At 40.0% G+C, this 25324-nt stretch overlaps 1 protein-coding gene across 2 annotated transcripts in view; it reads left to right on the top strand.

Annotated features, from left to right (window-relative positions):
- Positions 1–400: 400 nt before the first annotated feature.
- Positions 401–25324, top strand: part of ZFR (zinc finger RNA binding protein) — a 90341-nt gene continuing 65417 nt past the window's right edge. Inside the window, exons 1-3 of one of the 2 annotated variants that reach the window (XM_058430025.1) lie at positions 401–531; positions 825–924; positions 24746–25028. In XM_058430025.1, coding sequence (XP_058286008.1) covers positions 495–531; positions 825–924; positions 24746–25028 — 420 coding nt within the window. In that variant the 5' untranslated portion in view covers positions 401–494. The remainder of the gene's footprint in view (positions 532–824; positions 925–24745; positions 25029–25324) is intronic. The other variant, XM_032136003.2, reaches the window with a different exon arrangement.

Below are 25324 nucleotides of genomic sequence, written 5' to 3'. Positions count from 1 at the left end.
CTGCGGGAAAGCAGGAAATAAGGAAAAATCCTAAATTGTCCAGCTCGAATTCCAATGAAAAATTCATGAGCGAGGAAGACAGGGAGGCAGAGAATAAATGCACACGCAAAAGTGAAGGAAACCAGTGGAAAGTATGGAAAAAGGCGAACAGACGTCACTCTCTCTGGTCACGCTCCCCGACTCCCCCGAGGCCGGGCGAGGCGCTCCTGGCACGCGCCCCCGTCGTCCCGCGGAAGCGCGGCGTCACCACCACTTCGGAGAAGGCCAGGCCCCTCTTCCACCGCGGGCTTCCCCGCGCCCGCACCGCCGAGGCCCCAGCACGCGCGCGGGGAAGCCGCGAAGACGGTGGGGACTACAGCTCCCAGGATGCCGAGCACGGGCGCGCCTGCGCAGTGCGGCCGGAGGCGGCGGTCTGTTCTCCGCTGAGGAGGAGCGGGGCAGAGGAGGGAGGCAGCGGGTGAGAGTTCAGAGTTCAGCAGCAGCAGCCCGAGCCCATGATTCCCATATGCCCTGTAGTTTCTTTCACCTATGGTGAGTCTAATGTGGCCCGCGAGGCCTCTGCCTGGCCCCCTCCCTGGCCCCGGGCAGCGGAGAGGCGAGGGGGTTGGGGCAGGCTCCGGGGAGGAGGCGGCGGCCGCCACCCGGGCGTGCGAGTGAGTGAGGGAGTGCGAGGCGGGAGGTGGAGGCGGCGCGGCCGCGGCCTGGGCCCCGCCAGGGCTGCTCTCACGCCGCCTCTCTCTCTCTCTCCCTGCCCTCCCTCGGCGTCTCGGCTCCTCTGTGTCTCTCCTCCCGCCATGGGACCCGACTCTCCGTGCCCGCCGCAGTGCCCAGCCGGCTGGGGGAAGATGCCAAAATGGCGACCGGCAACTACTTTGGATTCACCCACAGCGGGGCGGCGGCGGCGGCGGCTGCGGCCCAATATAGGTAACGGCACCCTGTCTTCTCCCTGCTCGCCCTCTGCTCTCCCCTCAGCCCGGATCTTGTCGATGCGACGCCCCCGCGCCCGCCCCCAGCCAGCCCAGTGCCCCGGCCCGCTGCAGGCCTGGCCCGGCCCAGCCCCGCGGCCTCTCCCGCCCCGCCCCGCCTTGCCCGGCCCGGCCCGCGGCGGGGAGCGGCCCCCAGTAGGGGGGAGGTAGAGACGGCGGAGGTGTAGGGACGTGGAGGCCTCAGGGCCATTCGGCGGCCCCTTAACTAAAATGGCCTCCTGCGGCCGCCGAGCGGAGCCGCCACTGCCGCCCGGCAGGCCTCCCCAGTCCCCGCCTCCGCGCGTCCAGCCCCCACCTCCCATCTTCTTCCCACTTGAGGGATGGAGAGGGTGGCTGAAGGGACCTCACGGGGAGTGCCGTGTCGCAGGTCCACTGGCTTCTCCTGCGACGCCTCTCTGCGTCGTCGCCTGGTGCTTCAGCCCCCGGAGCCCAGATAACGTGTCGTTGTCTCGGGTACCTTTTCCTCCGCCTTGGGGCTTCTTCCCCAGACGCTCCATCATCGCTGGCGACTCCTGCTGACAAACTGCGGGTGTCACTGTATTCATCGGGTTCCTTTAGTTTTTCCTGCAAGGAGAGAGGTTCACATACCAACCACCTGTAAATTGTGTAGTTCTTAGACTGGAAAAGATGTGCGAAGTTTCTAGTGCTGATAAATGAGCGCACAGCCTTGTTTGAGCCATGGAGTTTAGGCCCCAGGTGGGCCTGTCATTCTCCTTGCGGGGGTCTTTCCCCTGCAGGGAATGGTGGGGAGGGAAGAAGATGCAACTGAGATTGTACTGAGTCATTGTAATGTACCGGATGAAATCCCTACCTTAAGGGAAGCTCTTATTTCTGAAGTCTGTAGTTCATTATACATCTTATCAAAGATAAACACACACAACAGTGGATTTTTAAATTGTTACTTTTGAGTCAATCTGAGACTTTTGATTCAGGCCATAAGCGCACAGGCTCCTGCATGATATGCTTTTTATGTGTATTAGATGTTGGTTAAACCCAGGCAGTTGTTTTCATCTGATTTACTTCAGGAGGCATGTTTAATGGGAAGGGCATCACTAGGAGCCAGAAGACCCGAGTTCAGTCTCTTTTGCTCTTGATTTTTTTTTTTTTTGAATAAATAATTTTTCTTACAGAGAAAGGATCTATGTTGCCCAGGCTGATCTCGAACTCCTGGACTCAAGTCCTGCCTCGGCCTCCCAAAGTGCTAGGATTACAGGCATGAGCCACCACACCTGGCCTCCTTTGCTCTTGATTTTATGACGTTGGGAACATCATGTAGTTGGGTTTTCATTTTCATCGTCTGTAAAATGAGATGCTGGGCAAACTGTCTTTTTGGGCTGAAACTTGTGGTTTTGAGAAACCAAGTTACTGTATTCCATGGCATCCTAAGTTGCCATTTGTTGTGAAAGGTACCATTATTGTATGTAGCACTAAAAAAAAATACTGCCGGTTAAAATAAGACACTGCTTAAGACTCCATTAACAGATGTCAAAATGTATAAATGTGCATCATATTGGTAAAACTAGATTTTACTAATTGTTGAATGCCATGTGGCATTTTACAAGTGTTTTTTCATGAGGCCTGCATTCCAGAAAAAGCACTGAGATGACAAATTATTATAGCAAAATCTTGAGGCATTTCAGGTATTAGCAAATCCTTTGCTTATAATTTTTGATAATTAGACAACGAAAAACGTTTCAGCTACTTTGATAAAACTGTTTAGGACTTCTAAAAAATTCAACAGCTTTTTGGGGTACAAGTGGTTTTTGGTTACATGGATGAATTATATAGTGAATTCTGAGATTTTAGTAGGGCTAATAATTTTCAAGGAGAGGAAAAAAACATCTTTTTCTGAGAACAGATAGCTAATCAGCATCTGTGCCATAAATCTGCTGGCAAGTACTAGTGTTCCGTCTAGAAAAGATTGTGTTTAACCATTAAAATTTTACTTGCTTTACTCAGGTTTTTTCTGTTTTCCTAATATGGGCTGAGTGATAAGATTTGTTGAATTACTAACTTTATTTACTGTAAAGTGGTGGGTTCTTTGTGGCACTTCTGAAATATTTTTCCTAAATGCAGACCTACAGATAGAAATGAAGGAAGGAAATGCTGATTTAAAGATAATAATTTTTTGATAAAATATTTATGTGATTGTTTTATCCCAATATAGGGAACTGTGACAGAATTTCTGTTTCTAATAATTGGTTTTTTTTTGGCCTTGAAACTCAAAAGTTTAAACTGTAACAACAATCCAGATTACTAAATTGATTAAGTGTACATCTGATGAGAAAAGACTAGTCTTTTGACGTTACTTATATTGCTAAAACTTAGGCACTCTCATACATAAGGCCTTGTATATAAACATAGTACATGAAAATTGTTTGCATTTAATGGCAAGAAATCAGGCCCAATAATACTGGGAATTTTGGCAAGGAAGATGAATGAATAACATTAATAACAAAAGCACATGCAAAAAGTGTGGTGGTGATGCTAATTTTTCTTCCTGGCTGGAAATAATTATAATGGAACTTTTAGAGATGGAAGACCAAGATCTACTTTGCTAATATTTTTTCAAATTTGAAAGATCTCAAACTCAGGAAAATCTTCAGTACAGTTCACACCTGAAAACATATGAAGATTTTTTTTTTTTCAATCAAATTTGGATAGAAAATAGAATATTCATGGAGGACCAACTTTTTGTATTCGCAGGTTCCACAGGGCCTACTGTGGGACTTTATGTATGGATTTTTGTATACGTAGCAGTCCTGGAACCAATCCCCTGCTTATATGGGGGGATGACTGTATTTATGTGTGAATGATGTGATTGAATTGCTTCACCTGTCATTGAATACAGATAAACATCCTACACCTAAGTGTAATTCCAGAGGCCAGGCGTGGTGGTTCACGCCTGTAATCCCAGCACATTGGGAGGCTAAGGCAGGTGGATCACCTGAGGTCAGGAGTACGAGATCAGCCTGACCAACATGGCAAAACCCAGTCTCTACTACTAAAAATACAAAAGTTAGCTGGGCGTGGTGGCAGGCGCCTTGTAATCCTAGCTACTCCGGAGGCTGAGGCAGGAGAATCGCTTGAACTGGGGAGGTAGAGGTTGTAGTGAGCCAAGATCGTGCCATTACGCTCCGCCTGGGCGACAGAGACAGACTCCGTCTCAAAATAAAATAAAATAAAAGTAATTCCAGCTCTTAGTTTTCTTGATTACAGCTCTGTAAGATATTTGATTAAATTTATTTTAGATTTAGACTTTTTAGCTTGTTAATATTTGAGATTCATAATGGCATGCTAAAGATCAGATTCTTTAAGATGTTGTAAAGATCTGTAATAGTGAATTTGTCAAGTATGGCTACTAGTAACTTGTAGATTAGTGACCACGTTTTTCATTTGTGTTAATGCATATTGGACAATTTTGTGGTAAGCATTTCTCAGTCTTTGTGTTCTAAGTCCCATAAACTATGGAATTTTTTTTTTCCTGTTTTGTATTTTTTGTTTTTTTTTTTTTGTTTTTGAGACAGAGTCTCCCTCTGTCACCCAGGCTGGAGTGCAATGGCACGATCTTGGCTCACTGCAACCTCTGCCTCTCGGGTTCAAGTGATTCTCCTGCCTCAGCCTCCTGAGTAGCTGGGATTACAGGCGTGTGCCACCACGCCTGGCAAGTTTTTGTATTTTTAGTAGAGACGAGTTTCACCATATTGGCCAGGCTGGTCTCAAACTCCCGAACTCAGGTCCTCTGCCCGCCTCAGCCTCCAAAAGTGCTGGGATTACAGGCATGAGCCACCGCGCCCAGCCTTGTTTTGCATTTTTTTAAGTCAAGTAAATACGCCAGTTAAGTATTCGTTTGTATGTGTTTACATGTGTACATTTCTGATAGCATGATAATTTGAGGGTGCGCAGGAGAAAGCAGATTTCAGACATGGTGAAAATGTAAGGATGGCTTCATGGCCAAAAGGGAACTTGGTTAGGTAGATAACCTGATAAGAGTAGAGTACCTTTTTTGTTTGAGGAAATGCACTTACATAAATCTAGTTTTAGTTTTAAATAAATCTTGTGGAGAGAACTATTATGACAGTTCTAAGGACTTTAGGATAGCAAAGAATATGAGGAAAGATGATTCTCAGAAAAAACTTCCTAATAGTTTCATAGGATCAAAAATCATTTTTTTTAACTTCTTCATTGTCAGTGATAGAGAAGTTCTGATAGGAATTCTTCAGTTTTTGAGGAGAATTTGTGGCATATACATTTATAAAAGCATATGTAACAAACGTTATAAAATAATCCCATTATATCCCACAATTAATGACACATAACCATTTCTTTGAGGTTTTTGTTTGTTTGTTTGTTTTTAAGACATGGTCTCACTCTCTCACCCAGGCTGCAGTGTAGTGGTGATCATAGCTCACTGCAGCCTTGAACCCCTGAGCTCAAGTGATCCTCCTGCGATGGGCTTCCAAGGTGCTGGCATTACAGGTGTGAGCCACTATGCGCAGCCTCGTTGAGAGTTGTAAACACCCACTTTTTCTTTATTTATACTTTAGAAAAACCTTGGACATAGCAGTAAGTGGATTTTGACTATTGCTGTACCTTAAGCATCTGCCAGTCAAAAGAAAGCATCTCATCTAATGATTTTGAGATGTCTTAGGGACTTCTATTCCTAAAGGATAACTGGGGTAGGGTAACAGTAGCTTGGATAGGCTGATAAGCTAATGAGTTTTCCTTTTTTCCTTTCTCTTTTTTACTTTTTATTTGTAGTGTTAAGAATATTGTGTCTTGAATTCAGGAAGGAATAAAAGTAACACTAGTAAGGTAGAAAATGATTAAACACTGAGAAAGTAAAAAAACCAGGTGAACAGGTTTTTGAAACCAACCTTGGTGATGGAAATTTACTGGCTTTACAAAAAAAAAGAAATATTGCAACGACTAGTAACATCAATCCTTCCATTGTTGAATCAGAGACCTTAGGATGCATACTGCATGGATAAGCTTGAAATGAGATAATTTTCTTTCCAAAAGGGTTGTTGCTATTACACTGATGATATAATGGCTATTAGTCTTAATAGAGTAGGGTGAGCCAGACTATCCCTGTATAGAATAGGTATCTGCTTGAGTATGCTTTTGTAAACTGCCTGATAGTACACTATGAACAAAAGGACATAACTTTGGAACTAGATAGAGTTTGAATCCCAGCTTCATCCCTTCAGGCACCCTGGCCAAGTCTCAACTTCTCTTAAGACTTGATTTCCTCACCTGACTTGCCTCGAGGTGAAGTTTGAATATAAAATTTTCTAGCCTAGTGCCTGATTATCAGTAGGCATTCCTACCAATGCTGTTTCCTGTAGAGATTTAAGTAATAATATTATAAGGGTTCTAGAAGGATTCCTTGGTTAATATCTATCATGTATTTATATAGAGAGTTTCATAATCTCACAGTAAAATGTTTTAAAAGTAAAACGTTTGGAGTCCTCATTACCAATAGAGAAAGAAGGAAAGTTTCTATTTACAGGTAACATGATTATTATGCTTGTCAGGCAAAAATGTGAGAACTAATAAGAGTACAGCAAGTTTTCTGGATCTATGATCAGGCAAAGGCCAGGAGTGGTGGCTCATGCCTGTAATCCCAGCACTTTGGGAGGCCGAGGTGGGCAGATCACTTGAGGTCGGGAATTCGAAACCAGCCTGACCAACATGGAGAAACCCTGTCTCTACTAAAACTACAAAATTAGCCAGGCATGGTGGCGCATGCCTGTAATCCCAGCTACTTGGGAGGCTGAGGCAGGAGAATCGCTTGAATCCAGGAGGTGGAGGGTGCGGTGAGCCAAGATCGCGCCATTGCACTCCAGCCTGGGCGACGAGTGAAACTCCATCTCAAAAAAAAAAAAAAAAATCAGATAAAATCAGTAGCATTCTTGTTTCATCAATATTGAATTAGATTATTAAATTTCAAATAAGTCCTGTTTGTGTATAGCCACTAAATCTATTAAGTAAGCAGGAATAAAACAAATGAAATATTCAAAACACTTTGAGGAGAAAATACAATAGGATAAAAAAGTCATAAAAGATGACAAAGATGTACTGTGTTCATGAGTGAAAAACTAATGCCATCAAATTATTATCTCCTATATATATTTAGTGTCACTCCAATAAAAATCTCGTAGGATTTTTGGTATAACTTGATAAAGGGATTTTAATGTATATAGTGAGGAGAGTGTTCAGCTAAAAATACCATGAAAGTCTTGCAAAAATGATAAGGAAGGACTTAATCAGATACCAAAATATTATTAATAGAAAAATGTGGTATTGGTACAGGGATAGACAAATAGATTATTGAGTTAAAATAGAGATCCCAGAGATAGACATGCTTATATAAGCAGATGGATTAGAATATAGGTCTAATATATATCTGTTTAAATAGATGTATTTGTGAAAAAAAAAAAAAATCAGCTACATTATTACTCAGAGACATAGATCATCAGGTTAATCAGAAGACCATTCAGGCTTATAAATGTTGTAATTGATGAAGTATGTTAGAATTATTTGGATGGATCTTTAGTCTGCTTATTAAAGGTGCTTGACTATTAATTGTCCATGACACCTCTCTGTCAGAATACAGGATTACAGTGATTGTTCTGAGTATATAATTTCTTAGTATTTCATAAAAGCCATGTACAGTACAGCTTTTATTCATACAGAGATAAAATGAATGAAATAAACTTTGGGTTTTTTTGTTTTATTTGAATATTAGTCTTGTATACACTTTATATTAAAGTGCATTTGTAGGGAATAATTCACTTATTTAATATTTTATGAGCATCTACAATATGCATAGTCCCTGCTCTCAGGGAGTTTACACTTTTGGGGCATGAGGGTGGAGACAGATGAGTCTACAAATAACTATGCCATTATAATTAAGTTTTAATGAAATACTAAAATGGGAAATTGGAGGATTTTGACAATGGAGTTTGAGGTAGACTTCATGTTCTTTCATTCTGAAAATCAAGGGAAGGTCATTTTAGACAAAGGAAAAGTATTGAGCCAAGACAAATATCTGGATTGCATGATACAATAGAGACTGGGTTGGCTCTGAAGTCAGACTACCTGAGCTCAATCTGGCTCCTCCTATTTACCTGCCATGTGACCTTGGGCAAACAGTCTCTTGTTAGTTTTTTTTATCTATAAATTGAAGATAATATTTTCTTTGCCTCATAGGAAAACTGCACATGTAAGAGGATAATTCAATGAAATGTCATAAACCGAGTGTACCTGTGTAACTTGCACTTAAATTAAAAACAAAAACAGAACATTATCAGTATCCCAGGAGGTTTTTACATTCTCCATTGTGTTGTTTTGAGGATTCAATATTATTTGTAAAGTGGACCTGGCAGTGACTCACACCTGTAACCCTAGCACTTTGGTAGGCCTAGGTGGGAGGATTTTAATCCCAGGATTTTGAGACTAGCGTGAACAGCAAAGTGAGACTCTGTCTGTATTATTAATAAAAGAAAGAAGAAAAGAAAACATTATTTGTGAAGTGTTCAGAACAGTATCTGGCATGTATTATATCTCTATCAATGTTAGCCATTATTCAGTAGGTGGCTGGTGAATATGGATGAAACCAGAGAAAGTACAGTGCCTGGCATATATCAAGCATTCAGTAGACATGTTTTGAATTATTTATAGAAAAATAATACAACTATGGGGCCAGGCGCGGTGGCTTACGCCTGTAATACCAGCACTTTGGGAGGCTTAGGCGGGCGGATCACGAGGTCAGGAGATCGAGACCATCCTGGCTAACACGGTGAAACCACGTCTCTACTAAAAATTAAAAAAAAAAATTAGCCGGGCGTGGTGGTGGGCGCCTGTAGTCCCAGCTACTCGGGAGTGAACCCGGGAGGCGGAGCTTGCAGTGAGCAGAGATCGCGCCACTGCACTCCAGCCTGGGCGACAGAGCGAGACTCCATCTCAAAAAAAAAAAAAAAGAATACAATTGTGGTTACCAACTTTAAGGTAGGACCAGAGAAAGAAAGAAAGAAATCCTGGGTGAACAGAGAGCCAGAAGAATTTAGGGTCATGAAAACCAAAAGATGATAGTGAGGTCGTCAGCTTTAGAGATGCTGGATTAGGGATTTAGTAAGTTATCAAATTACTGGTGTAATTTTAATGAGTAGCCTTTATAGGGAAACTAGAATCTGATCACTTGGAGCTACAGAAAAAAAATAGCATGAAATTTTGCTTAAAATAAGTTTGTAGTCTAGTGTTCACCTAGATACTTAAGAGCTCCAGAGGTCACACGGGCTTAAAGTATTGGGAAGCACTGTGGTTGAAATCAATCAAATGAAAATAAATTTTTTGAATTCATATTTCTGGGAAAAGCTATAGTATAAAATACACTACTAGTATGGTAGTCAGCATTAAATGGGCAAGGCTTGTCTTTGAAAATAGACTTGAAGAAATGTGAACCTTTTTGATGGGAAAAACAATAAAACTTTAAACAGTAACCATGTAGATGAGAGCAAAGAGTGCTGTGATTTATGAAAGTGGCTTTATAGCTTCTCCTACTTCCCCAATCCTGCCCATTCCCAAACCGTTTTATACTGTAAGCATAATGGTCTCTATGAAATGTAAATTTAATGATAACAGTCTTCTGTTTAAGTTACTATCAATATCTGGTTATCCTAGTTTTATATTTAGAAGTCTGTAATGCTTCACCCACATTTATGAAATTCACACACTTCCGAAAATATTCGTAGTAAGCTTGTAAAAGCTTGACAGTAAAAACTGAATTGACAGAAGGTTAGCTTTTTTCCCATCTCACTCAGTGTGAATATTCATACCTTTCCTTGAAGAAATGTTAATACGTTTGAGAAATTATGAAGGATTTGTTTTTCGTGAGTATAAAAAGTTACAGAGGTCGCGTGTGGTGGTTCATGCCTGTAATCCCAGCATTTCGGGAGGCTGATGTGGGTGGATTGCTTGAGCCCAGGAATTTGAGGTCACCAGCCTGACCTCAAGCAATCCACTTGCCTCTACAAAAATTAGCCCCCCATCATGGTATACACCTGTGGTCCCTGCTCTTCGAGAGGCTGAGGTACAAGGATCACCGGAGCCTGGGGAGGTCGAGGCTGCAGTGAGCCTTGATCCAGCCACTACACTGCAGCCTGGGTGACAGAGTGAAAGCCTATCTTTAAAAAAGAAAGAAAGAAAGTTATAGAGCACTTCATTTTAATTAATTTATGGTATCCTTCAGGGTTTATTGTACCCAACCAATAGTGAGTTTCCTTTTTGAGTAGCTCTAGTTACAAGGATTGACATTCCATGACCTTTATTCTTTCTTAGAGGACTTCCAAAGAGCAAAGAAAACATTTCCCTTATTTTTCAAAATGGAATAAAATTCATCCTATCTAGCAAGATTTACATGATGGAATCTTAAACATTTTGCTGTTTTATCATTCTGTGAATTATTTCCTCTATCATGTATTCCCAACTATGTTAAAGACTAATATAATTGGAAAATGGAAGAATGTTGGAATCACCTACAAGGGTGGTACAGTAGCGAAATAACTGGATGATACTGCATTGCCTAAGTATCATAACTTCTTTCAAGAAGCTAGAAAAGAAAGTAGAGACACTAACTTCATAATTGGCTTTTAGTTTTCCTTCAACACAGTTGAGAATGCAAAATGGTTCATTCTCTGCCCATACCAGCAAAGGAGAAGAAAGTTGACACAGGAAAATGTTTCCCAATTATCAGTTATATCATAAGAGGAATGCAAAAAGCACCACTCTAGACCAATGATAATGTTGAAATTGTATAAGCAAAAAATCTCAGGCTACAAGTCTTCAGCTGATAATGTCCTACATGAATTTTTCAAACTCAAGAATCAATACATAATATATTTCTAAGGATTAAAAAGGAAATACGCCATTCTCATTCAGTTAGTCATTCACTAGAAGGGACTTCGTTATATAATATTCTGTGACGAGAACCAGAACATCCTATTTTGCTAAGCAGATACTTGGCAGAATTCTTTCACCTTTTTGTTGTTGTTTTGAGACGAGGGTCTCGGACTCTAGCCTACGCTGGAGTGCGGTGGCACAATCTTGGCTCACTGCAAACCTCTGCCTCCCGGGCGCAAGTGATCCTCCCTCCTCAGCCTCCCGAGTAAGTGGGACTACAGGCATGTGCCACCATGCCCAGCTTATTTTTGTAGACATGGGGTTTTTGCCATGTTGCCCAGGTTGGTCTCAAGCTCCTGGATTCAAGCAATCTGCCTGCCTTGGCCTCCCAAAGTGCTGGAATTACAGGCCTGAGCCACCGTGCCTGGTGAATTCTTTCATCTTTTGTGACGTTTGTGCACTAAAATATACTTGACATGGTTCATTAGTGGACGAATGCTGAAAACAGATGCTTTATACAAAAGTGATTGGAAAAAAGTAGTTGGTGTAGAAATGAGTTATTAGATTAAACATTCCAAATCTAAAATTGAAAATGTTTTGCAGTTAGGGAGTAAAGAAGATGGCCATCTCTTTAACAAAATAGGAGCCATCAGACATTTCAGAGAAAATTTTTATGGATTGTATTTTGACCCTGCAAGTGCAGGAAGAAGAACCAGAAGTAATGATGAACCAGATAGAACCTGTTAGAGATATATTTTAAATTTGGAGTTAGCATTTGTGAGATGGGCGTGTTCCAAGTTTGTGCATCAAAATTGAGCAGTTAGCTGTGTTTAGAGAACATGGTCCATATACCTTTGAAATCAGGGCAATATGGAATAAAAGTTTGGGTTTACTATAATTTTTTAACTACTGTAATTCTTATTTATAAAAGTTTCTAATAGTTCTTTTTCATTATCCCTTATTTTAATGGAAATTATTTGTTAAATGACTAAAATTAAAATAATTTAAAAGATCCAATGGACGCAGATGGGAAATGGCAATAGCTGTCTTTCCTGGTGAGTTAAAGATTACAAGAAAATTAACAATTTTCATACGACATTTAACCACCTCCCTCCCCTGTGGTCTACCATTCTAGTGAGTTGGTAGGAATTGTAGGATAAGCTATCTGACTCTAGTTTTTAAGAAGAAATCAAGCGGCAGGGCACAGTGGTTCATGTCTATAATCTCAGCACTTTGGGAGGCTGAAGCGGGAGGATCACTTGAAGCTCAGGAGTTTGAGACCAGCCTGGGTAGCATGGCAAGACCTCATCTCTGTAAAAAAAAAAAAAATTAGCCAGGCCTGGTGGAGTACACCTGTGGTCCCAGCTACTTAGAAGACTGAGGTAGGAGAATCATGTGAGCTGGGGATGTTGAGGGTGCAGTGAGCTGTGATTGCACCACTGCACTCCTTCCTGGGTGACAGAGTGAAAAAATAAAAAGAATAAATGGAACCTAAATTTAAATTTCTTCTAAAATTCTATGGTAATAAAATTATTATTATAACAACATTGTAAAGATAATGGGAGCATGACATTACAACATCAAGAATAAGGAATAGCCAGGTGCTGTGGCTCACACCTGTAATCCCAACACTTTGGGAGGCTGAGGGGAGAGGATTACTTGACCTCAGGAGTTTGAGACCAGCTATGTATAAAGAACTCTTAAAACTCAACAAAAGTCAAATAATCCAATTTAAAAGTTGGCAAGAGACAAATAGAAACTTTACCAAAAATGACATACAAATGGCCAAAAAGCATATGAAAAGATGCTCAACATCACTATCAAAGAAATGCAAATCAAAACCACAATGAGCCATCACCTCACATTTAGTGAGCTATTACCTACATTATAGTAAACCCAATTTTTTATTCTGTATTGCCCTGAAAGGTATATGGACCGTGTTCTCTAAATACAACTAACTGTTCAACTTTGATGCACAAACTTGCAGTGGCACAATCACAGCTCACTGTACCCTCAACATCTCCAGCTCAACATAGCGAGACCCCCATCTCTACAAACAATTACCCAGGTTTGGTGGCAGGTTTCTGTGGTCCTAGCTACTCAGGAGGCTGAGGTGGGTGGATTGCTTGAACCTGGGAGGTTGAGGCTGCAGTGAGCCACGTTAATACCACTGCACTCCAGCCTGGGTGACAAAGTGAGACGCTGTGTCCAAAAAAAAAAAAAAAATAGCTGAGCATGGTGGCACACGTGCATAGTCCCAGCTACTGCTCGGGAGGCTGAGGTGGGAAGATCATCTGAGTCTAGTCTGCAGTGAGCCATGATCTTGCCACTGCACTTACTGGGAAACAGTAAACCCTGTTGCGTTAAAAAAAACAAAACCAAAAAAAGGAATAAAGTTGCTTTGTCTTTGGGGTGATTCTGTGAGGAAGTTTGTCTTTTTTTTTTTTCAATGTTATACCTAATTTAAAGACATTTAAATGTCAGTAATTTCGTAGATACATAAAATACCACAATTTGACCTAGAAAAGTCCAACACTGTTGAGCATTAAACTTGGACTAAAGGGAAAGTCAGATTGTGTTTTGTGTGCCATGAAAGAGAAAGAAATGTTGTATCTATCAATTACTTGGCTATTTTACCCAAAATTGAAACATGCACACACACAGTATGTTTTCTAAGGTATGAAAAGCACATTTAATGTGAATAACAGAAGCTATGTTTTCTTCAGATTTTTCCCACTTCATTCTTTATAACTGCAGAAATACAGTATTCTGTTTCCACCTGGTAGTGGTTCCTCTAGAAATTTAACATGAATATTTTACTTAGTCTAAAGTTAGTCATTAGTTTTATTCCCCTAACCAACAGACTTAAAACGTTTTAAACTTGATCAGTCCTCCTGATTTTGTGTTCTTGTTATATGATAGCTCAGATTTTTTTAACCCTGTGACCAATTACTGTTGGACATAATTACTTGTTTTATATTGTCAATGATTATTTAAGTTTACCTTCATATTTACCACTCTTTTTGCTCAACATTCATTCATTCTGAGATCATTTTTATTCTTTCTAAAGTAGATCTTTGAGAATTTCCATTAGCATGGTCTAAAAAAACAGGTTTTTCTCTTTCTTTTTTTGAGACAGGGTCTCACTGTGTTGCCCAGGCTGGAGTGCAATGGTGGAATTTCAGCTCACTGCAGTTTCAACCTCCCAGGCTCAAGCAGTCCTCCCACCTCAGCCCCCTGAGTAGCTAGGATTACAGGCACGCCACCATGCCTGGCTAATTTTTGTATTTTTTAGTCGAGACAGAGTTTCACCATGATGCCCAGGCTGGTCTCAAACTCCTGGACTCAAAAGATCTGCCTGCAGTAGCCTCCCAAAGTGCTGGGGTTACAGGTGTGAGGCACCACAATCAGCCTGAGATTTTTGGGGGGTTTTTTTTCTTCATCTTAAAATATCTTTGATTCTACCTCCTTGAGTAGTCATCACTTAATCTCTGTAGGCTGTTTTTTCCCTCTGGCTGCTTATAAGAGTTTTTCTTTATCTTTCATGTTTACAGTTTCACTTAGATATATCTTACTGTAAATTCTTGTTTACTAGGGTTTGTTTCACTTAGATATATCTTACTGTAAATTCTTGTTTACTAGGGTTTCTTGGAACTCCTGAATCTGACATTGTTATCTTTCATTAATTTTAGGGAATGTCTTGACATTTTTTTTCTATGTTCTCTCCTAGTCTTTCTCTCCATTTGTAATTCCAATTAGATGTAAGTTACCACTTTTTATTTTATCTTCCAAGTATTTTAATCTCTTTAATATTTTTCATCTCTTCCTCTCTCTCTGCATTCTGGGTAATTTTTACAGATAATTTTCTCATTCACCAGTTTATTGCCAGCCATGTCTAATTAGTTATGCAATAACCTTTCTGAGTTCCTGACTATAAATTTGTCAGATGATTTAGTTTTAAAAGTTCATTTGGTTGTTTTTGACCCATCTTGTTCCTTAGTTTTGACAATCTCTTTTACTTAAGTATGCTTACATTTTGTATCCAATAATTCTAATGCCTGTGGTCTCAAAAAATTTTTTTCTTTTAATTCTGTACATTTTTGCTTATAGTAGTGTTTTTCCCTTGGGTTTTATTGTGATTTTTTTTTTTTTTTTTTTTTTTTGAAATAGGGTCTCACCTTTGTCACCCAGGCTACATCCCAGGCAACATCACCCAGGATTGCAGTGGTACAGTCGTGGCTCACAGCAGCCTCCACCTCCTGGGTTCAAGCAGTCCTCCTGCCTCAGCCTTCAGGACCCCACCATACCTGGCTAATTAAAACAAAACAAAAAAATTTTTTTTAAAGGCAGGGCCTCCCTTTATTACCCAGCCTAGTGTCAAACTCCTTGCCTCAAGTGATTCTCCCCTTTTGACCTCCCAAAATGCCAGGATTACAAGCATGAGCTACTGCGCCTGGCCTCTTAGGATTTTTTTGATTGAGGTTTCCTGTTTGTTGGAATGTTATTTGCAGCATTTACAGAATAATATGTGTTTTGTGTGACCTGGAAGCACTGTCAGCCTAGAGTTACACAGGTTAAGTATTTTCGGGTTAGGCTTGCTCAACGGGTAAGTGTAATGCAAATATTCCAAAATCGGAAACTTCTGGTCCCATGCATTTCAGATAATAATAGTCAGTCTGAATTAAACTAACTTCTTGGTTGGGAATTTGCCTGGTCAGATAATGTGAATTCTAGAGTCCAAACCTAGGGGAAGACTGTCTTGTGCCTAAGAACTGTCAGGAAAGTATTTTCTCTTCTTTACCCACACCTTGCTAATTTTTGTATTTTTTAGTAGAGACAGGGTTTCACCACGTCTTGTGCCTAATAACTGTCAGGAAGTCTTTTCTCTTCTTTACCCAGAGCCAAGACTGATATAGGAAAAAGTTTCCTTACAGTTCTCCCTTAAAGATGGAAGAAGAGGCCAGGCGCAGTGGCTCAAGCCTGTAATCCCAGCACTTTGGGAGGCCAAGCCGGACAGATCACGGGGTCAGAATATCGAGACCATCCTGGCTAACATGGTGAAGCCCCGTCTCTACTAAAGATACAAAAAAATTAGCCGGGCGTGGTGGCGGGTGCCTGTAGTCCCAGCTACTCGGGAGGCTGAGGCAGGAGAATGGCGTGAACCTGGGAGGCGGAGCTTGCAGTGAGCCGAGCTTGCAGTGAGCTGAGCTTGCGCCACTGCACTCCAGCCTGGGCAACAGAGCAAGACTCTGCCTCAAAAAAAAAAAAAAAAAAAAAGATGGAAGAAGACTTTTTTCTAATTCACCTACTGTGGTGGTTCGTTTGGTAACCCCAAAGTTGTAAGCTGTTGCTTTCCAATTGTTCCATGTCTCTGCTAACACGGAAAGTGATATTTGTACAGTAGCTTACTGTGTAAGCTGAGAGATTGGAGCCTTGGATAAGGGATATTGCAGCTGCAGGCAACAGAATCGGGACCTCCGTCAGGCCACTCATGCACTGTGCATTCTCCCTGAGAACTAACACCAACATCTGGTGGGAAGCTCTGCTTTTATACTACTCAAAGTGTGGTAGGCAGACTGGTGCTGCTCTGTGACTTCTCTTGTTACTGCCTCGTAAAAGTTATTTGTAGGATAATGTAAGTCAACCAGCTGCTAAACGTACTATAATTGTTTGTTTGTTTTGAGACGGAGTCTTCCTCTTCACTCAGGTTGAAGTGTAGTGGTGCAGTCACAGCTCACTGAAGTCTGGAACTCCTCCTAGGCTCAAGTGATCCTCCTGTCTCAGCCTCTTGAGTAGCTGGGACTATAGGCATGTACCTACATGCTAGACTGATTTCTTTTCTTTGAGACAGACTCTCTCTCTGTCGCCCAGGCTGGAGTGCAGTGGTGTGATCTCAGCTCACTGCAACCTCTACCTCCTGGGTTCAAGCGATTCTCCTGCCTCAGCCCCCCGAGTAGCTGGGACTACAGGCATGTGCCACCATGCCTGGCTAATTTTTGTATTTTTAGTAGAGACAGAGTTTCACCATGTTGGCCAGACTGGTCTCGAACTCCTGACTTCAGGTGATCTGCCCACCTCGGCCTCCCACGGTGCTGAGATTACAGGCATGAGCCACTGCACTCAGCCACACAGAGGTTTTTAATTTTGATGTAGTCTCATTTGTCTATTTTTAATTTTTTGCCTGTGCTTTTGATGTCACATCCAATAAATCATTGCCAAATTTAATGTCATGAAGCTTTTTTCCCCCCGCGTTTTCTACTAAGAGTTGTATAGTTTTAGCCGTTACGTTTAGATCTTTCATCCATTTTGAGTTAATTTTTGTATATTTTGTAAGGTGAGGCTCCAGCTTTTTTCCTTTTCGTGTGGGTATCCAGTTTTCCCAACACCATTTGTTGAGAAGACAACGCACTGAATGGTCTTGGCATCCTTGTCAAAATTTATTTGACTGTATATGCAAGGCTATATATCTGGGTCCTCTATTCTATTTCATTGCCCTATATGTCTGTATGCCAGTACTATACTATTTTGATTATTATAGTTTGAAATTAGCAAGTGTGAGACTTCCAACTTTGTTCTAATATTTTAAGGTTGTTTTGGCTGTTAGGGGTCTCTTGAGATTCCACAGGAATTTTAGGATAGATTTCTTTTCTGGCAAAAAAAAAAAATCACTGGGATTTTTATAGGCATTGCATTGAATTTTTAGATCACTTTGGGTAGTATTAACATCCTAACAATAGTTTGCCTTCTAATCCATGAACATGGGATGTCTTTCCATTTATTTGTGTCTTTAAATCTTTCAGCAGTGTTTTGTAGTTTTTAATATACACGTTTTTCACCTTCTTGGCTAGGTTTCCTCATAAGGGTTTTTTTTTTTCTTTGTTTTTCTTTTCTTTTCCTTTTTTTTTTTTTGAGACAGAGTCTTGCTGTGTTGCCCAGACTGGCACGATCACGGCCACCTGCAGCCCTGACCTGGGCTCAAGTGATCCCAGCCACCCAAGTAGCTGGGACTACATGCACGTGTCACCATGCCCTACTAGTTTTTTTTTTTGTATTTTTCGTACAGATGAGGTCTCACTATATCGTCCTCCCAGCTTAGCCTCTGAAAGTGCTAAGATTACAGGCGTGAGCCAGCCACAGTGCCTGGCCCGAGATTTTTATTCTTTTTGATGCTATTGTAAGTGGAATTGTTTTCTTAATTGCCTGTTTATTGTTAACGTATAGGAATGCAACTGATTTTTGTATCCTGAAACTTTGCTTATTTCCTTTATTAGTTCTAACAGTTTTTTGTGGAGTGTTTAGTGTTTTCCATGTATAAAATGATGTCATCTGTGAACAGATGTCTTGATCTTTTTCAGTTAGGATGCTTTTTTTTTTCTTAGAAAGAGTGTTTCTTTGTCATCCAGGCTGGAGTGCTGTGGCACAATCTCAACTCACTGCAACCTCCGCCCCCTGGGTTTTCAAGCAATTCCTGTGCTTCAGCCTCGCAAGTAGCTGGGGCTACAGGCACATGCCAGCATGTATGGCTAATTTATTGTATTTTTATTAGAGACGGGGTTTCACTGTGTTGGCCAGTCTGGTCTCGAACTCCTGGGCTGAAGTGATCCACCTGCCTTGGTCTCGCAAAGTGCTGTGATTACAGGTGTGAGCCACCAGCACCTGGCCTAATTTGGATGCCTTTTATTTTTCCTGCCATATTGCTTTGGCTGGAACTTAAGTACTATGTTGAATAGAAGCAGTGAAAGCATGCAGCTTTGTCTTCTTCCTGATCTTAGAGGAAAAGCTTTCAGTGTGTCAATGAGTGTGAGGTTAGCTATGGGCTTTTCATAGTTTTTATTATATTGAGGTTATTTCCTTCAATTCCTAGTTGGTTGAGTTTGTTTTTTTTTTTTTTTAATCATAAAAGGATGTTGACTCTTGTCAAATGCTATTGAGATGATTGCTTGGGTTTGTCTTTCATTTTATTAATGTGTATTACATTGATTTATATGTTGAACTCGTCACCGTATTTTAAACTGTTAAAGAAAACACAAATGTTATAGAGAGTAGATGTGATGGTTAAGAGCACACACACACTGCTTAGGTTCTGGCTTTTGCTCTGCCACTTACTAGTGATTTCATATCTTGGGTTTAGATTAAATAATTTTCTGCTATGTTTCCATTAATTATAAACCTTATTTTACTTTAATTAGTAGTTTTTATTAATGAATTAAGCAATTTCATTTTCCTGTTGCATGATAGAAACTTTTTGCATAAAGGGATAATAAGTAGAGACCAAGAAAATGAATGGTGAATAACCATTACAGACTCCAAGTTAATGGTCTGCATCTGAAATGAAGATTCTCAAACTTTTGGGTTTCAAGATTCCTTTAGCACTTCTAATTATTCAGAACCCCAGAGTTTTTGTTTATTTGGGTTATATTGGTATTTTCTGTATTAGAATCAGGCTGGGTGCAGTGGCTCATGCCTGTAATCCCAGCACTTTGGGAGGCCAAGGCAGGTGGATCACCTGAGGTCAGGAGTTTGAGACCAGCCTGGCCAACATGGTGAAACCGTGTCTCTACTAAAAATACAAAAATTAGCCAGAAGGTGGCAGCCACCTGTAATCCTAGCTACTCGAGTGGCTGAGGCAGGGAGAACTGCTTGAACCTAGGAGGCAGAGGTTGCAGTGAGCCGAGATTGTGCCACTGCCCTCCAGCTGGGCTACAGAGTGAGACTCCGACTCAAAAAGAAAGAATAAAACTATTACACATTAACCAAAAATATGCTTATGAAAAATTAGTTTCAAAAACAGTGAGATGAGAGGCATTGTTTTACATTTTTACAAATCTTTTTAATGTCTTAAATTAAGAATATTGATTCTAAAATTTACTTTTGCATTCAGACTGTTGCAGTAAATTATTTGGATTAGAATATACGAAGGCAGCCTGGCCTCACACCAGTGTGTAATTAAAAAGAGAACAACCTTGTGTGGACCTCCTGAAAGGGTCTCAGGAACCCTTAGGGGGGTCCCTGGATCACATTGAGAACCACTGTTGTATACAAATTAAAAACTCCCCAGAGACCTTTAAAGCATTCTGGTTTTATTTCTTTTGGTGCTAACCTCCACATCACTGAATAGTATTCCTCTTTTGCTATTTTGTAACTTATTGACTTTATGCATATATTTTTATTTCCTACAATCACAGTTTAGGACTGCATTGCATATGCTCTCTTCTCATTTCTCCTCTTCCCAAATTCAGACTATTTCTGTTAATTTGGACGATATACTCCATTTCTAGTTCAATCAAAGCTAGACAGTATATCAGTACTCTGTACTTTTTAAGAATTCTTGAAACTCTTGTGTTTCACTTCTCTTTCCCTACTTCACTCCCCAAATTTAATGTATACTCTTATTTGTGATAACATTTACATTAGGTTCTGTAATCATAGTTTATCTTCTCTAATTTAGATTGATTCTAAAACTTCAAAGCAAAAACTTTTATCAATAGTATCTATTGTGGAGCCTAGTACCATTCTATGATTATGATTTCTAATGTGTTCCGTTTTACCATCTTGTACCACTTATTAGAAAATCTTCCTAGGCTCAAGTTCAAATGGATTTTTTCCTTTTTTATACCACACTGATTGCTCACCTATAAAGTCTTTTATTGGGATCATGCCTTTCTTGAGCAGTTTACATTTCCTGAATTCATTCATTACCTTTTTTTTCTTAATCATGTTGTCATTTCTTAAAATTTGTCTAGGCTCCCTGTCTACTGGCTCTGTGCCAAGTCCTCTGTTTTTCTGGATATCTTTCTCTGAGAGGCTTCTGTCCTTCCTCTAATTCCAACCTATACTCACTTCTCTCTGGGCCTGCTGCCACAGCTGCTGACCTAGGCTTTCATCTGTTTGCAGGATCCCATGTTTTGTTGGTTTGCTTTTTGTTTTAGCTGGAATATATCTTTATGTAGCTTCCTAAGAAAAGGTTATAGTAGGTAAACTCCTTCCATCCTTGAATGGTTAAAAAATCTTTATTCTGCCTCCCCATAGTTTGGCTGGGTACAAAATTCTACATTAGTAATCATTTTCCCTTGAATTTTGAAGATAATACCTTATCTTCTTGCTCTAGTGTTATCAGTAAGAAGTCTAATTTTCATTTAGTTGCAGGTGCCCAGTTTTTCCCTCTCTGGAGACAGAATCTTTTTGTCTTGAAAAGTAGAATGCTATGTCTCTAGGTTCGTTTTTTTCACTCTGTTTTGCTCTCTGTGAGCTTTTTGAATTTGAAAATGTGGTTCCCCTCAGGAGTGGGAAATTTTATTTCTTAATTTTTTTGATCTGCTTTTTTCTTTTCTGTCATTCCTTCAGGCAGGACATTGAGCCTCCTAGACTTATCCTTTCTTTTATATTTTTCATATATTTATCTTGTCTATTTCTCAACTTTATCTTCTCTTCTAGGTAGTATAAAGTTCTTGTTTTATAGATACAAATTAGAGTTTTTGAAAATTCTCATCTGTTGCCTTCATACGTTCATTTCCCACATGGTCTTTCTTACTTATTTTGCAGTTTATAATCGACTTTCTTCAGACATGTGGTGATTTATGTTGTCTGTTCATTTTTTAAAACTTTTTTTAAAGTAAAAAAAATTTTTTTTGAGACAGGGGTCTCACTCTGTTGCCCAGGCTTGCAGTGGTATGATCTCAGCTCACTGCAACCTCTGCCTCCTGGGCTCAAGTGATCCTCCCGTCTCAGCCACCCAAATACCTGAGACTACAAATGCATGCCACGACACGCGGCTAATTTTTGTGTTTTTTGTAGTGATGGAGTCTCACTGTGTTGCCAAGTCTGGTCTCAAACTCAAGATCCAGCCTTCTTGGCCTCCCAAAGTGCTGAGATTACAGGTATTCCATGCCCAGCTTGACTGTTATTTTTTTAAGCAGTAAGATTGCCTGGAAGTCTTGAAAGTCTTATTTCTTGTAGTGAGTCCCTGGCTCACTTTTTTTTTTTGATAAGTAGGTAAGGAGCTGGCCATTTCTTGAGTAAGAATATAGAGTCTGTGTACTCTGTAATACTTGCTTACATGCTTGCTTTTCCTGTTTCTCCTCAGGGAAAGTACTCTTCCATTTATGACTGACGCTTGAAGTGTTTCTTGGCTTCTTTTTTTTTTTTTTTTTTTTTTTTTTTTTTTTTTTTTTTTTTTTTTTTTGAGACAGGTTTTACTCTGTCATCCAGGCTGGAGTGCAGTGGCACAATCTTGGTTCACTGTAGCCTCAACCTCCTCTGCTCAAGCGATCCTCCCACCTCAGCCTCCTGACTAGCTGGGGCTACAGGCACACACTACCACGTGTGGCTAATTTTTAAAAAATTTTCTGTAGAGATGTGGTCTTTCTACATTGCCCAGGCTGGTCTCAAACTCCTGACTTCAAGCAGTCCTCCTGCCTTGGCCTCCCAAAGTGCTGAGATTGCTGGTGTGAGCCACCCTGCTCAGCCTTCCTCATGCTTTTGGTAGAAGATACAGTTCCAGTCCAGATGATGGGTAGAGACCTGGCTATACAGAGCAGAGTTAGACAATGCCAGGGATGTGTAAATAGCAATTGCTAAATCTGCTGGCATCTTTTTCATATTTCATGTTTTCCTGGGACTGGTGACTGTATAATTTATTGTTCAAACTGAGACACGTAGGAGAGTGAAAAGTACTAAAAGTAATAATTACACCGGCAGTAGGCATTAACCAGAACATATGGTCATTCCTTCTTGAGTCTCATAGACATTTAGGGTGAGGATCAGAGGCAGTATCATCAGTTAAATTGCCTTCCTAGCTGACTTAACATTCCCATCCTATTCCCACCTGCTTTTTGTCTAATAGGACATGTTTTGGGGACAGATACTAGATAAGGAGCAGTGGGATGAATAGAAACAGTCTTTTGTATAACCAAAATTACTCTTAGGTGGTATAGTCTGGATGTATTTAATCTTATCCTATTAGTAAATGTTAAATATGAGTTTCACAGACCTGTTGTATTTTAAATAGTATCTTTTTTTTCAGTTCTAGGAATTTTGAAAAAGTATGACATGTTACTGGCATTTTCTTACGGATATGGAGTTGTTCTTAGAAAATGTTATTCCCAAACAAGTTTTTCACTGTTTTAATGTAAACTTTTCCTGTCATATTGGCATATATGTAGAAAATGTTAGTTTTATATCAAAATATGGAAACCTCATCCAGATAGAAATTATATGAGTTTCTTTGGACTCTGTTCTAAGTTTTTTTGTTTTTTGTTTTTTGTTTTCTTTTTCATATTGGACTGAAATCTGCCACCCTGTAACTTCCAACTATTGGTTCTAGTTCTGTTCTCTGGAGCAGCATGGAGTAAGTGTCTTCTATTAGAAGGCATCTATCACCTTTTCTAGACTGAATTTCTCCAGGTGTCCTCCCCTTTTTATATGAAATTAAAACCCATATCTCTGACCTTCACATTGATACGCTTTGGAATCTTATAATCTAATATAAACATCCTAGTTATCAGTGTTTTCCATAATACAGTTAAAATATGATAGCCCCAAATTTTAATTTAATTCTATACTATATTTCTATGTTACTATGCACACCAATGTAGAATACCTTGTACTATAGCCCATTAATCAGAGACTGAGTTAATTAGTGCAGCTTCAACTTTTTTTTTTTCTTTTTCTTAGCTATTATCAGTTGTTGGCTCATACTAAAATGTGGTCAGCTAAAACCTACTAGCTAAATAACTGTTGGGGCTCTCCTTTTTTTAGTAGGTGTTTCTGCCTTAGTAATGTATCTTTACCAAGTGAAATTGAGTGTATTATTCAGAAAACCTAGAACAAGAAATACACTTTTGTATGCTAACATCTGTAGGCCTTTGGTTTTAGTGATACAGGCTTTCAATTTAAAAGTTAAACATATTGCTCTAAGAACTTTAGCTAGAAATTCATTTAATTGCTGTTTTGGAAAATGTTTTTGTCTCTTTGAGGTGTAAATGTTTTTAATTGCAAAGCATCTGACTTGTGTCTTCTTTTACAAAACATGCTATTATATTTGTAAAAGTAACTTTGTATAATGAAATGCTCCTTGTAAGCTGGAAAATGTATCTAAAATAATAGATATTCCATTGTAGGTTTTGTACCCTAGAACAGGACTTCTCAACCCTTCTCAAGTATGTCATATTGACATACTTTAAATAATTCTTTGTTATGCACGGCTGTCCTGTGCATTGTAGGATGTGTAACAGCATCCCTGGCCTCTATCCACTAGATGCCAGTAGCTCACATATCACCACCTCCTCTGCAGTTTGGTCATCAAAAATATATGCAGATACGGCCATATGTCCCCTGGGGGAAAAATTCCCCCAGTTGAATACCAACTGTCCTAAAGCAACAGAAGTATTTTTTAATCAGCTGGTCAATAGTTTCTACCTTAAATTTCTTTCTGTAATTGGGCTAGAATAGAATATTTTTCTTATGATTTCTTTGTAGAGATTTGTAAAACTGTACAACATAATAAAGAACTTTACATGTAACTAACACTAAAGTTCCTAATTTGGTCAATTTTTTCTTTTCTTCCTAATACTGTTTTTTATTCTAGTTTTTAATTCCTGTTATGTGTTACAATCTATGATCTGAAACGTGTGACTGTATAATGTATTGAGATTAAAGAATGAAAATTACAGAACAGTAATAAATATGATATTGAATAAGAAGTTTATTGAGTTCAAGTACTTGACCTTTTGTGGTGCATGATTAAATTACTTGAAAATGTGCTTTTTATTTCAGTTGATAAATAGCTTTTAATTGAAGTTGGTTAACTCCTGGATATTAAAATTGTATTATATTTATTCTTGTACTCCACAATGTAGCCAGCAGCCAGCGTCGGGTGTAGCCTATTCTCATCCAACTACAGTTGCTAGCTACACTGTCCATCAGGCTCCAGTAGCTGCTCACACTGTTACTGCTGCCTATGCACCAGCAGCCGCCACAGTTGCAGTTGCCAGGCCTGCTCCAGTAGCTGTTGCAGCTGCTGCAACAGCTGCTGCTTATGGAGGCTACCCCACTGCACACACAGCAACTGATTATGGTTATACTCAGAGGCAACAAGAAGCACCACCACCACCACCCCCAGCTACTACACAAAACTACCAGGTAAGAAAACTACTAGTTTTGCTAGCCTTAACATGCGAATTTCATTGTCCTCTGTGTATAATGTAATGCCCTAGCCATTGCTTCTCAAACTTGGGGCTTCCAAAATACACATGTACTGATAGAGAAAAGTAAATGAGTATTCCTTGGTAGTTTGGGGACATACCAACCATTAAGGTTCCTTGCCGGCTGGGCGCGGTGGCTCGTGCCTGTAATCCCAGCACTTTGAGAGGCTGAGGCGGGTGGATCACCTGAGGTCAGGAGTTCAAGACCAGTGTGTCCAACATGGCGAAACCCCG

The sequence above is a fragment of the Hylobates moloch genome, unplaced genomic scaffold (genome assembly GCF_009828535.3).
Source record: "Hylobates moloch isolate HMO894 unplaced genomic scaffold, HMol_V3 SCAFFOLD_17, whole genome shotgun sequence".
NCBI lineage: Eukaryota > Metazoa > Chordata > Mammalia > Primates > Hylobatidae > Hylobates > Hylobates moloch.
The sequence above is the reverse complement of the archived record's forward strand: the minus strand, read 5'-3'. Positions and strand labels throughout refer to the sequence as shown.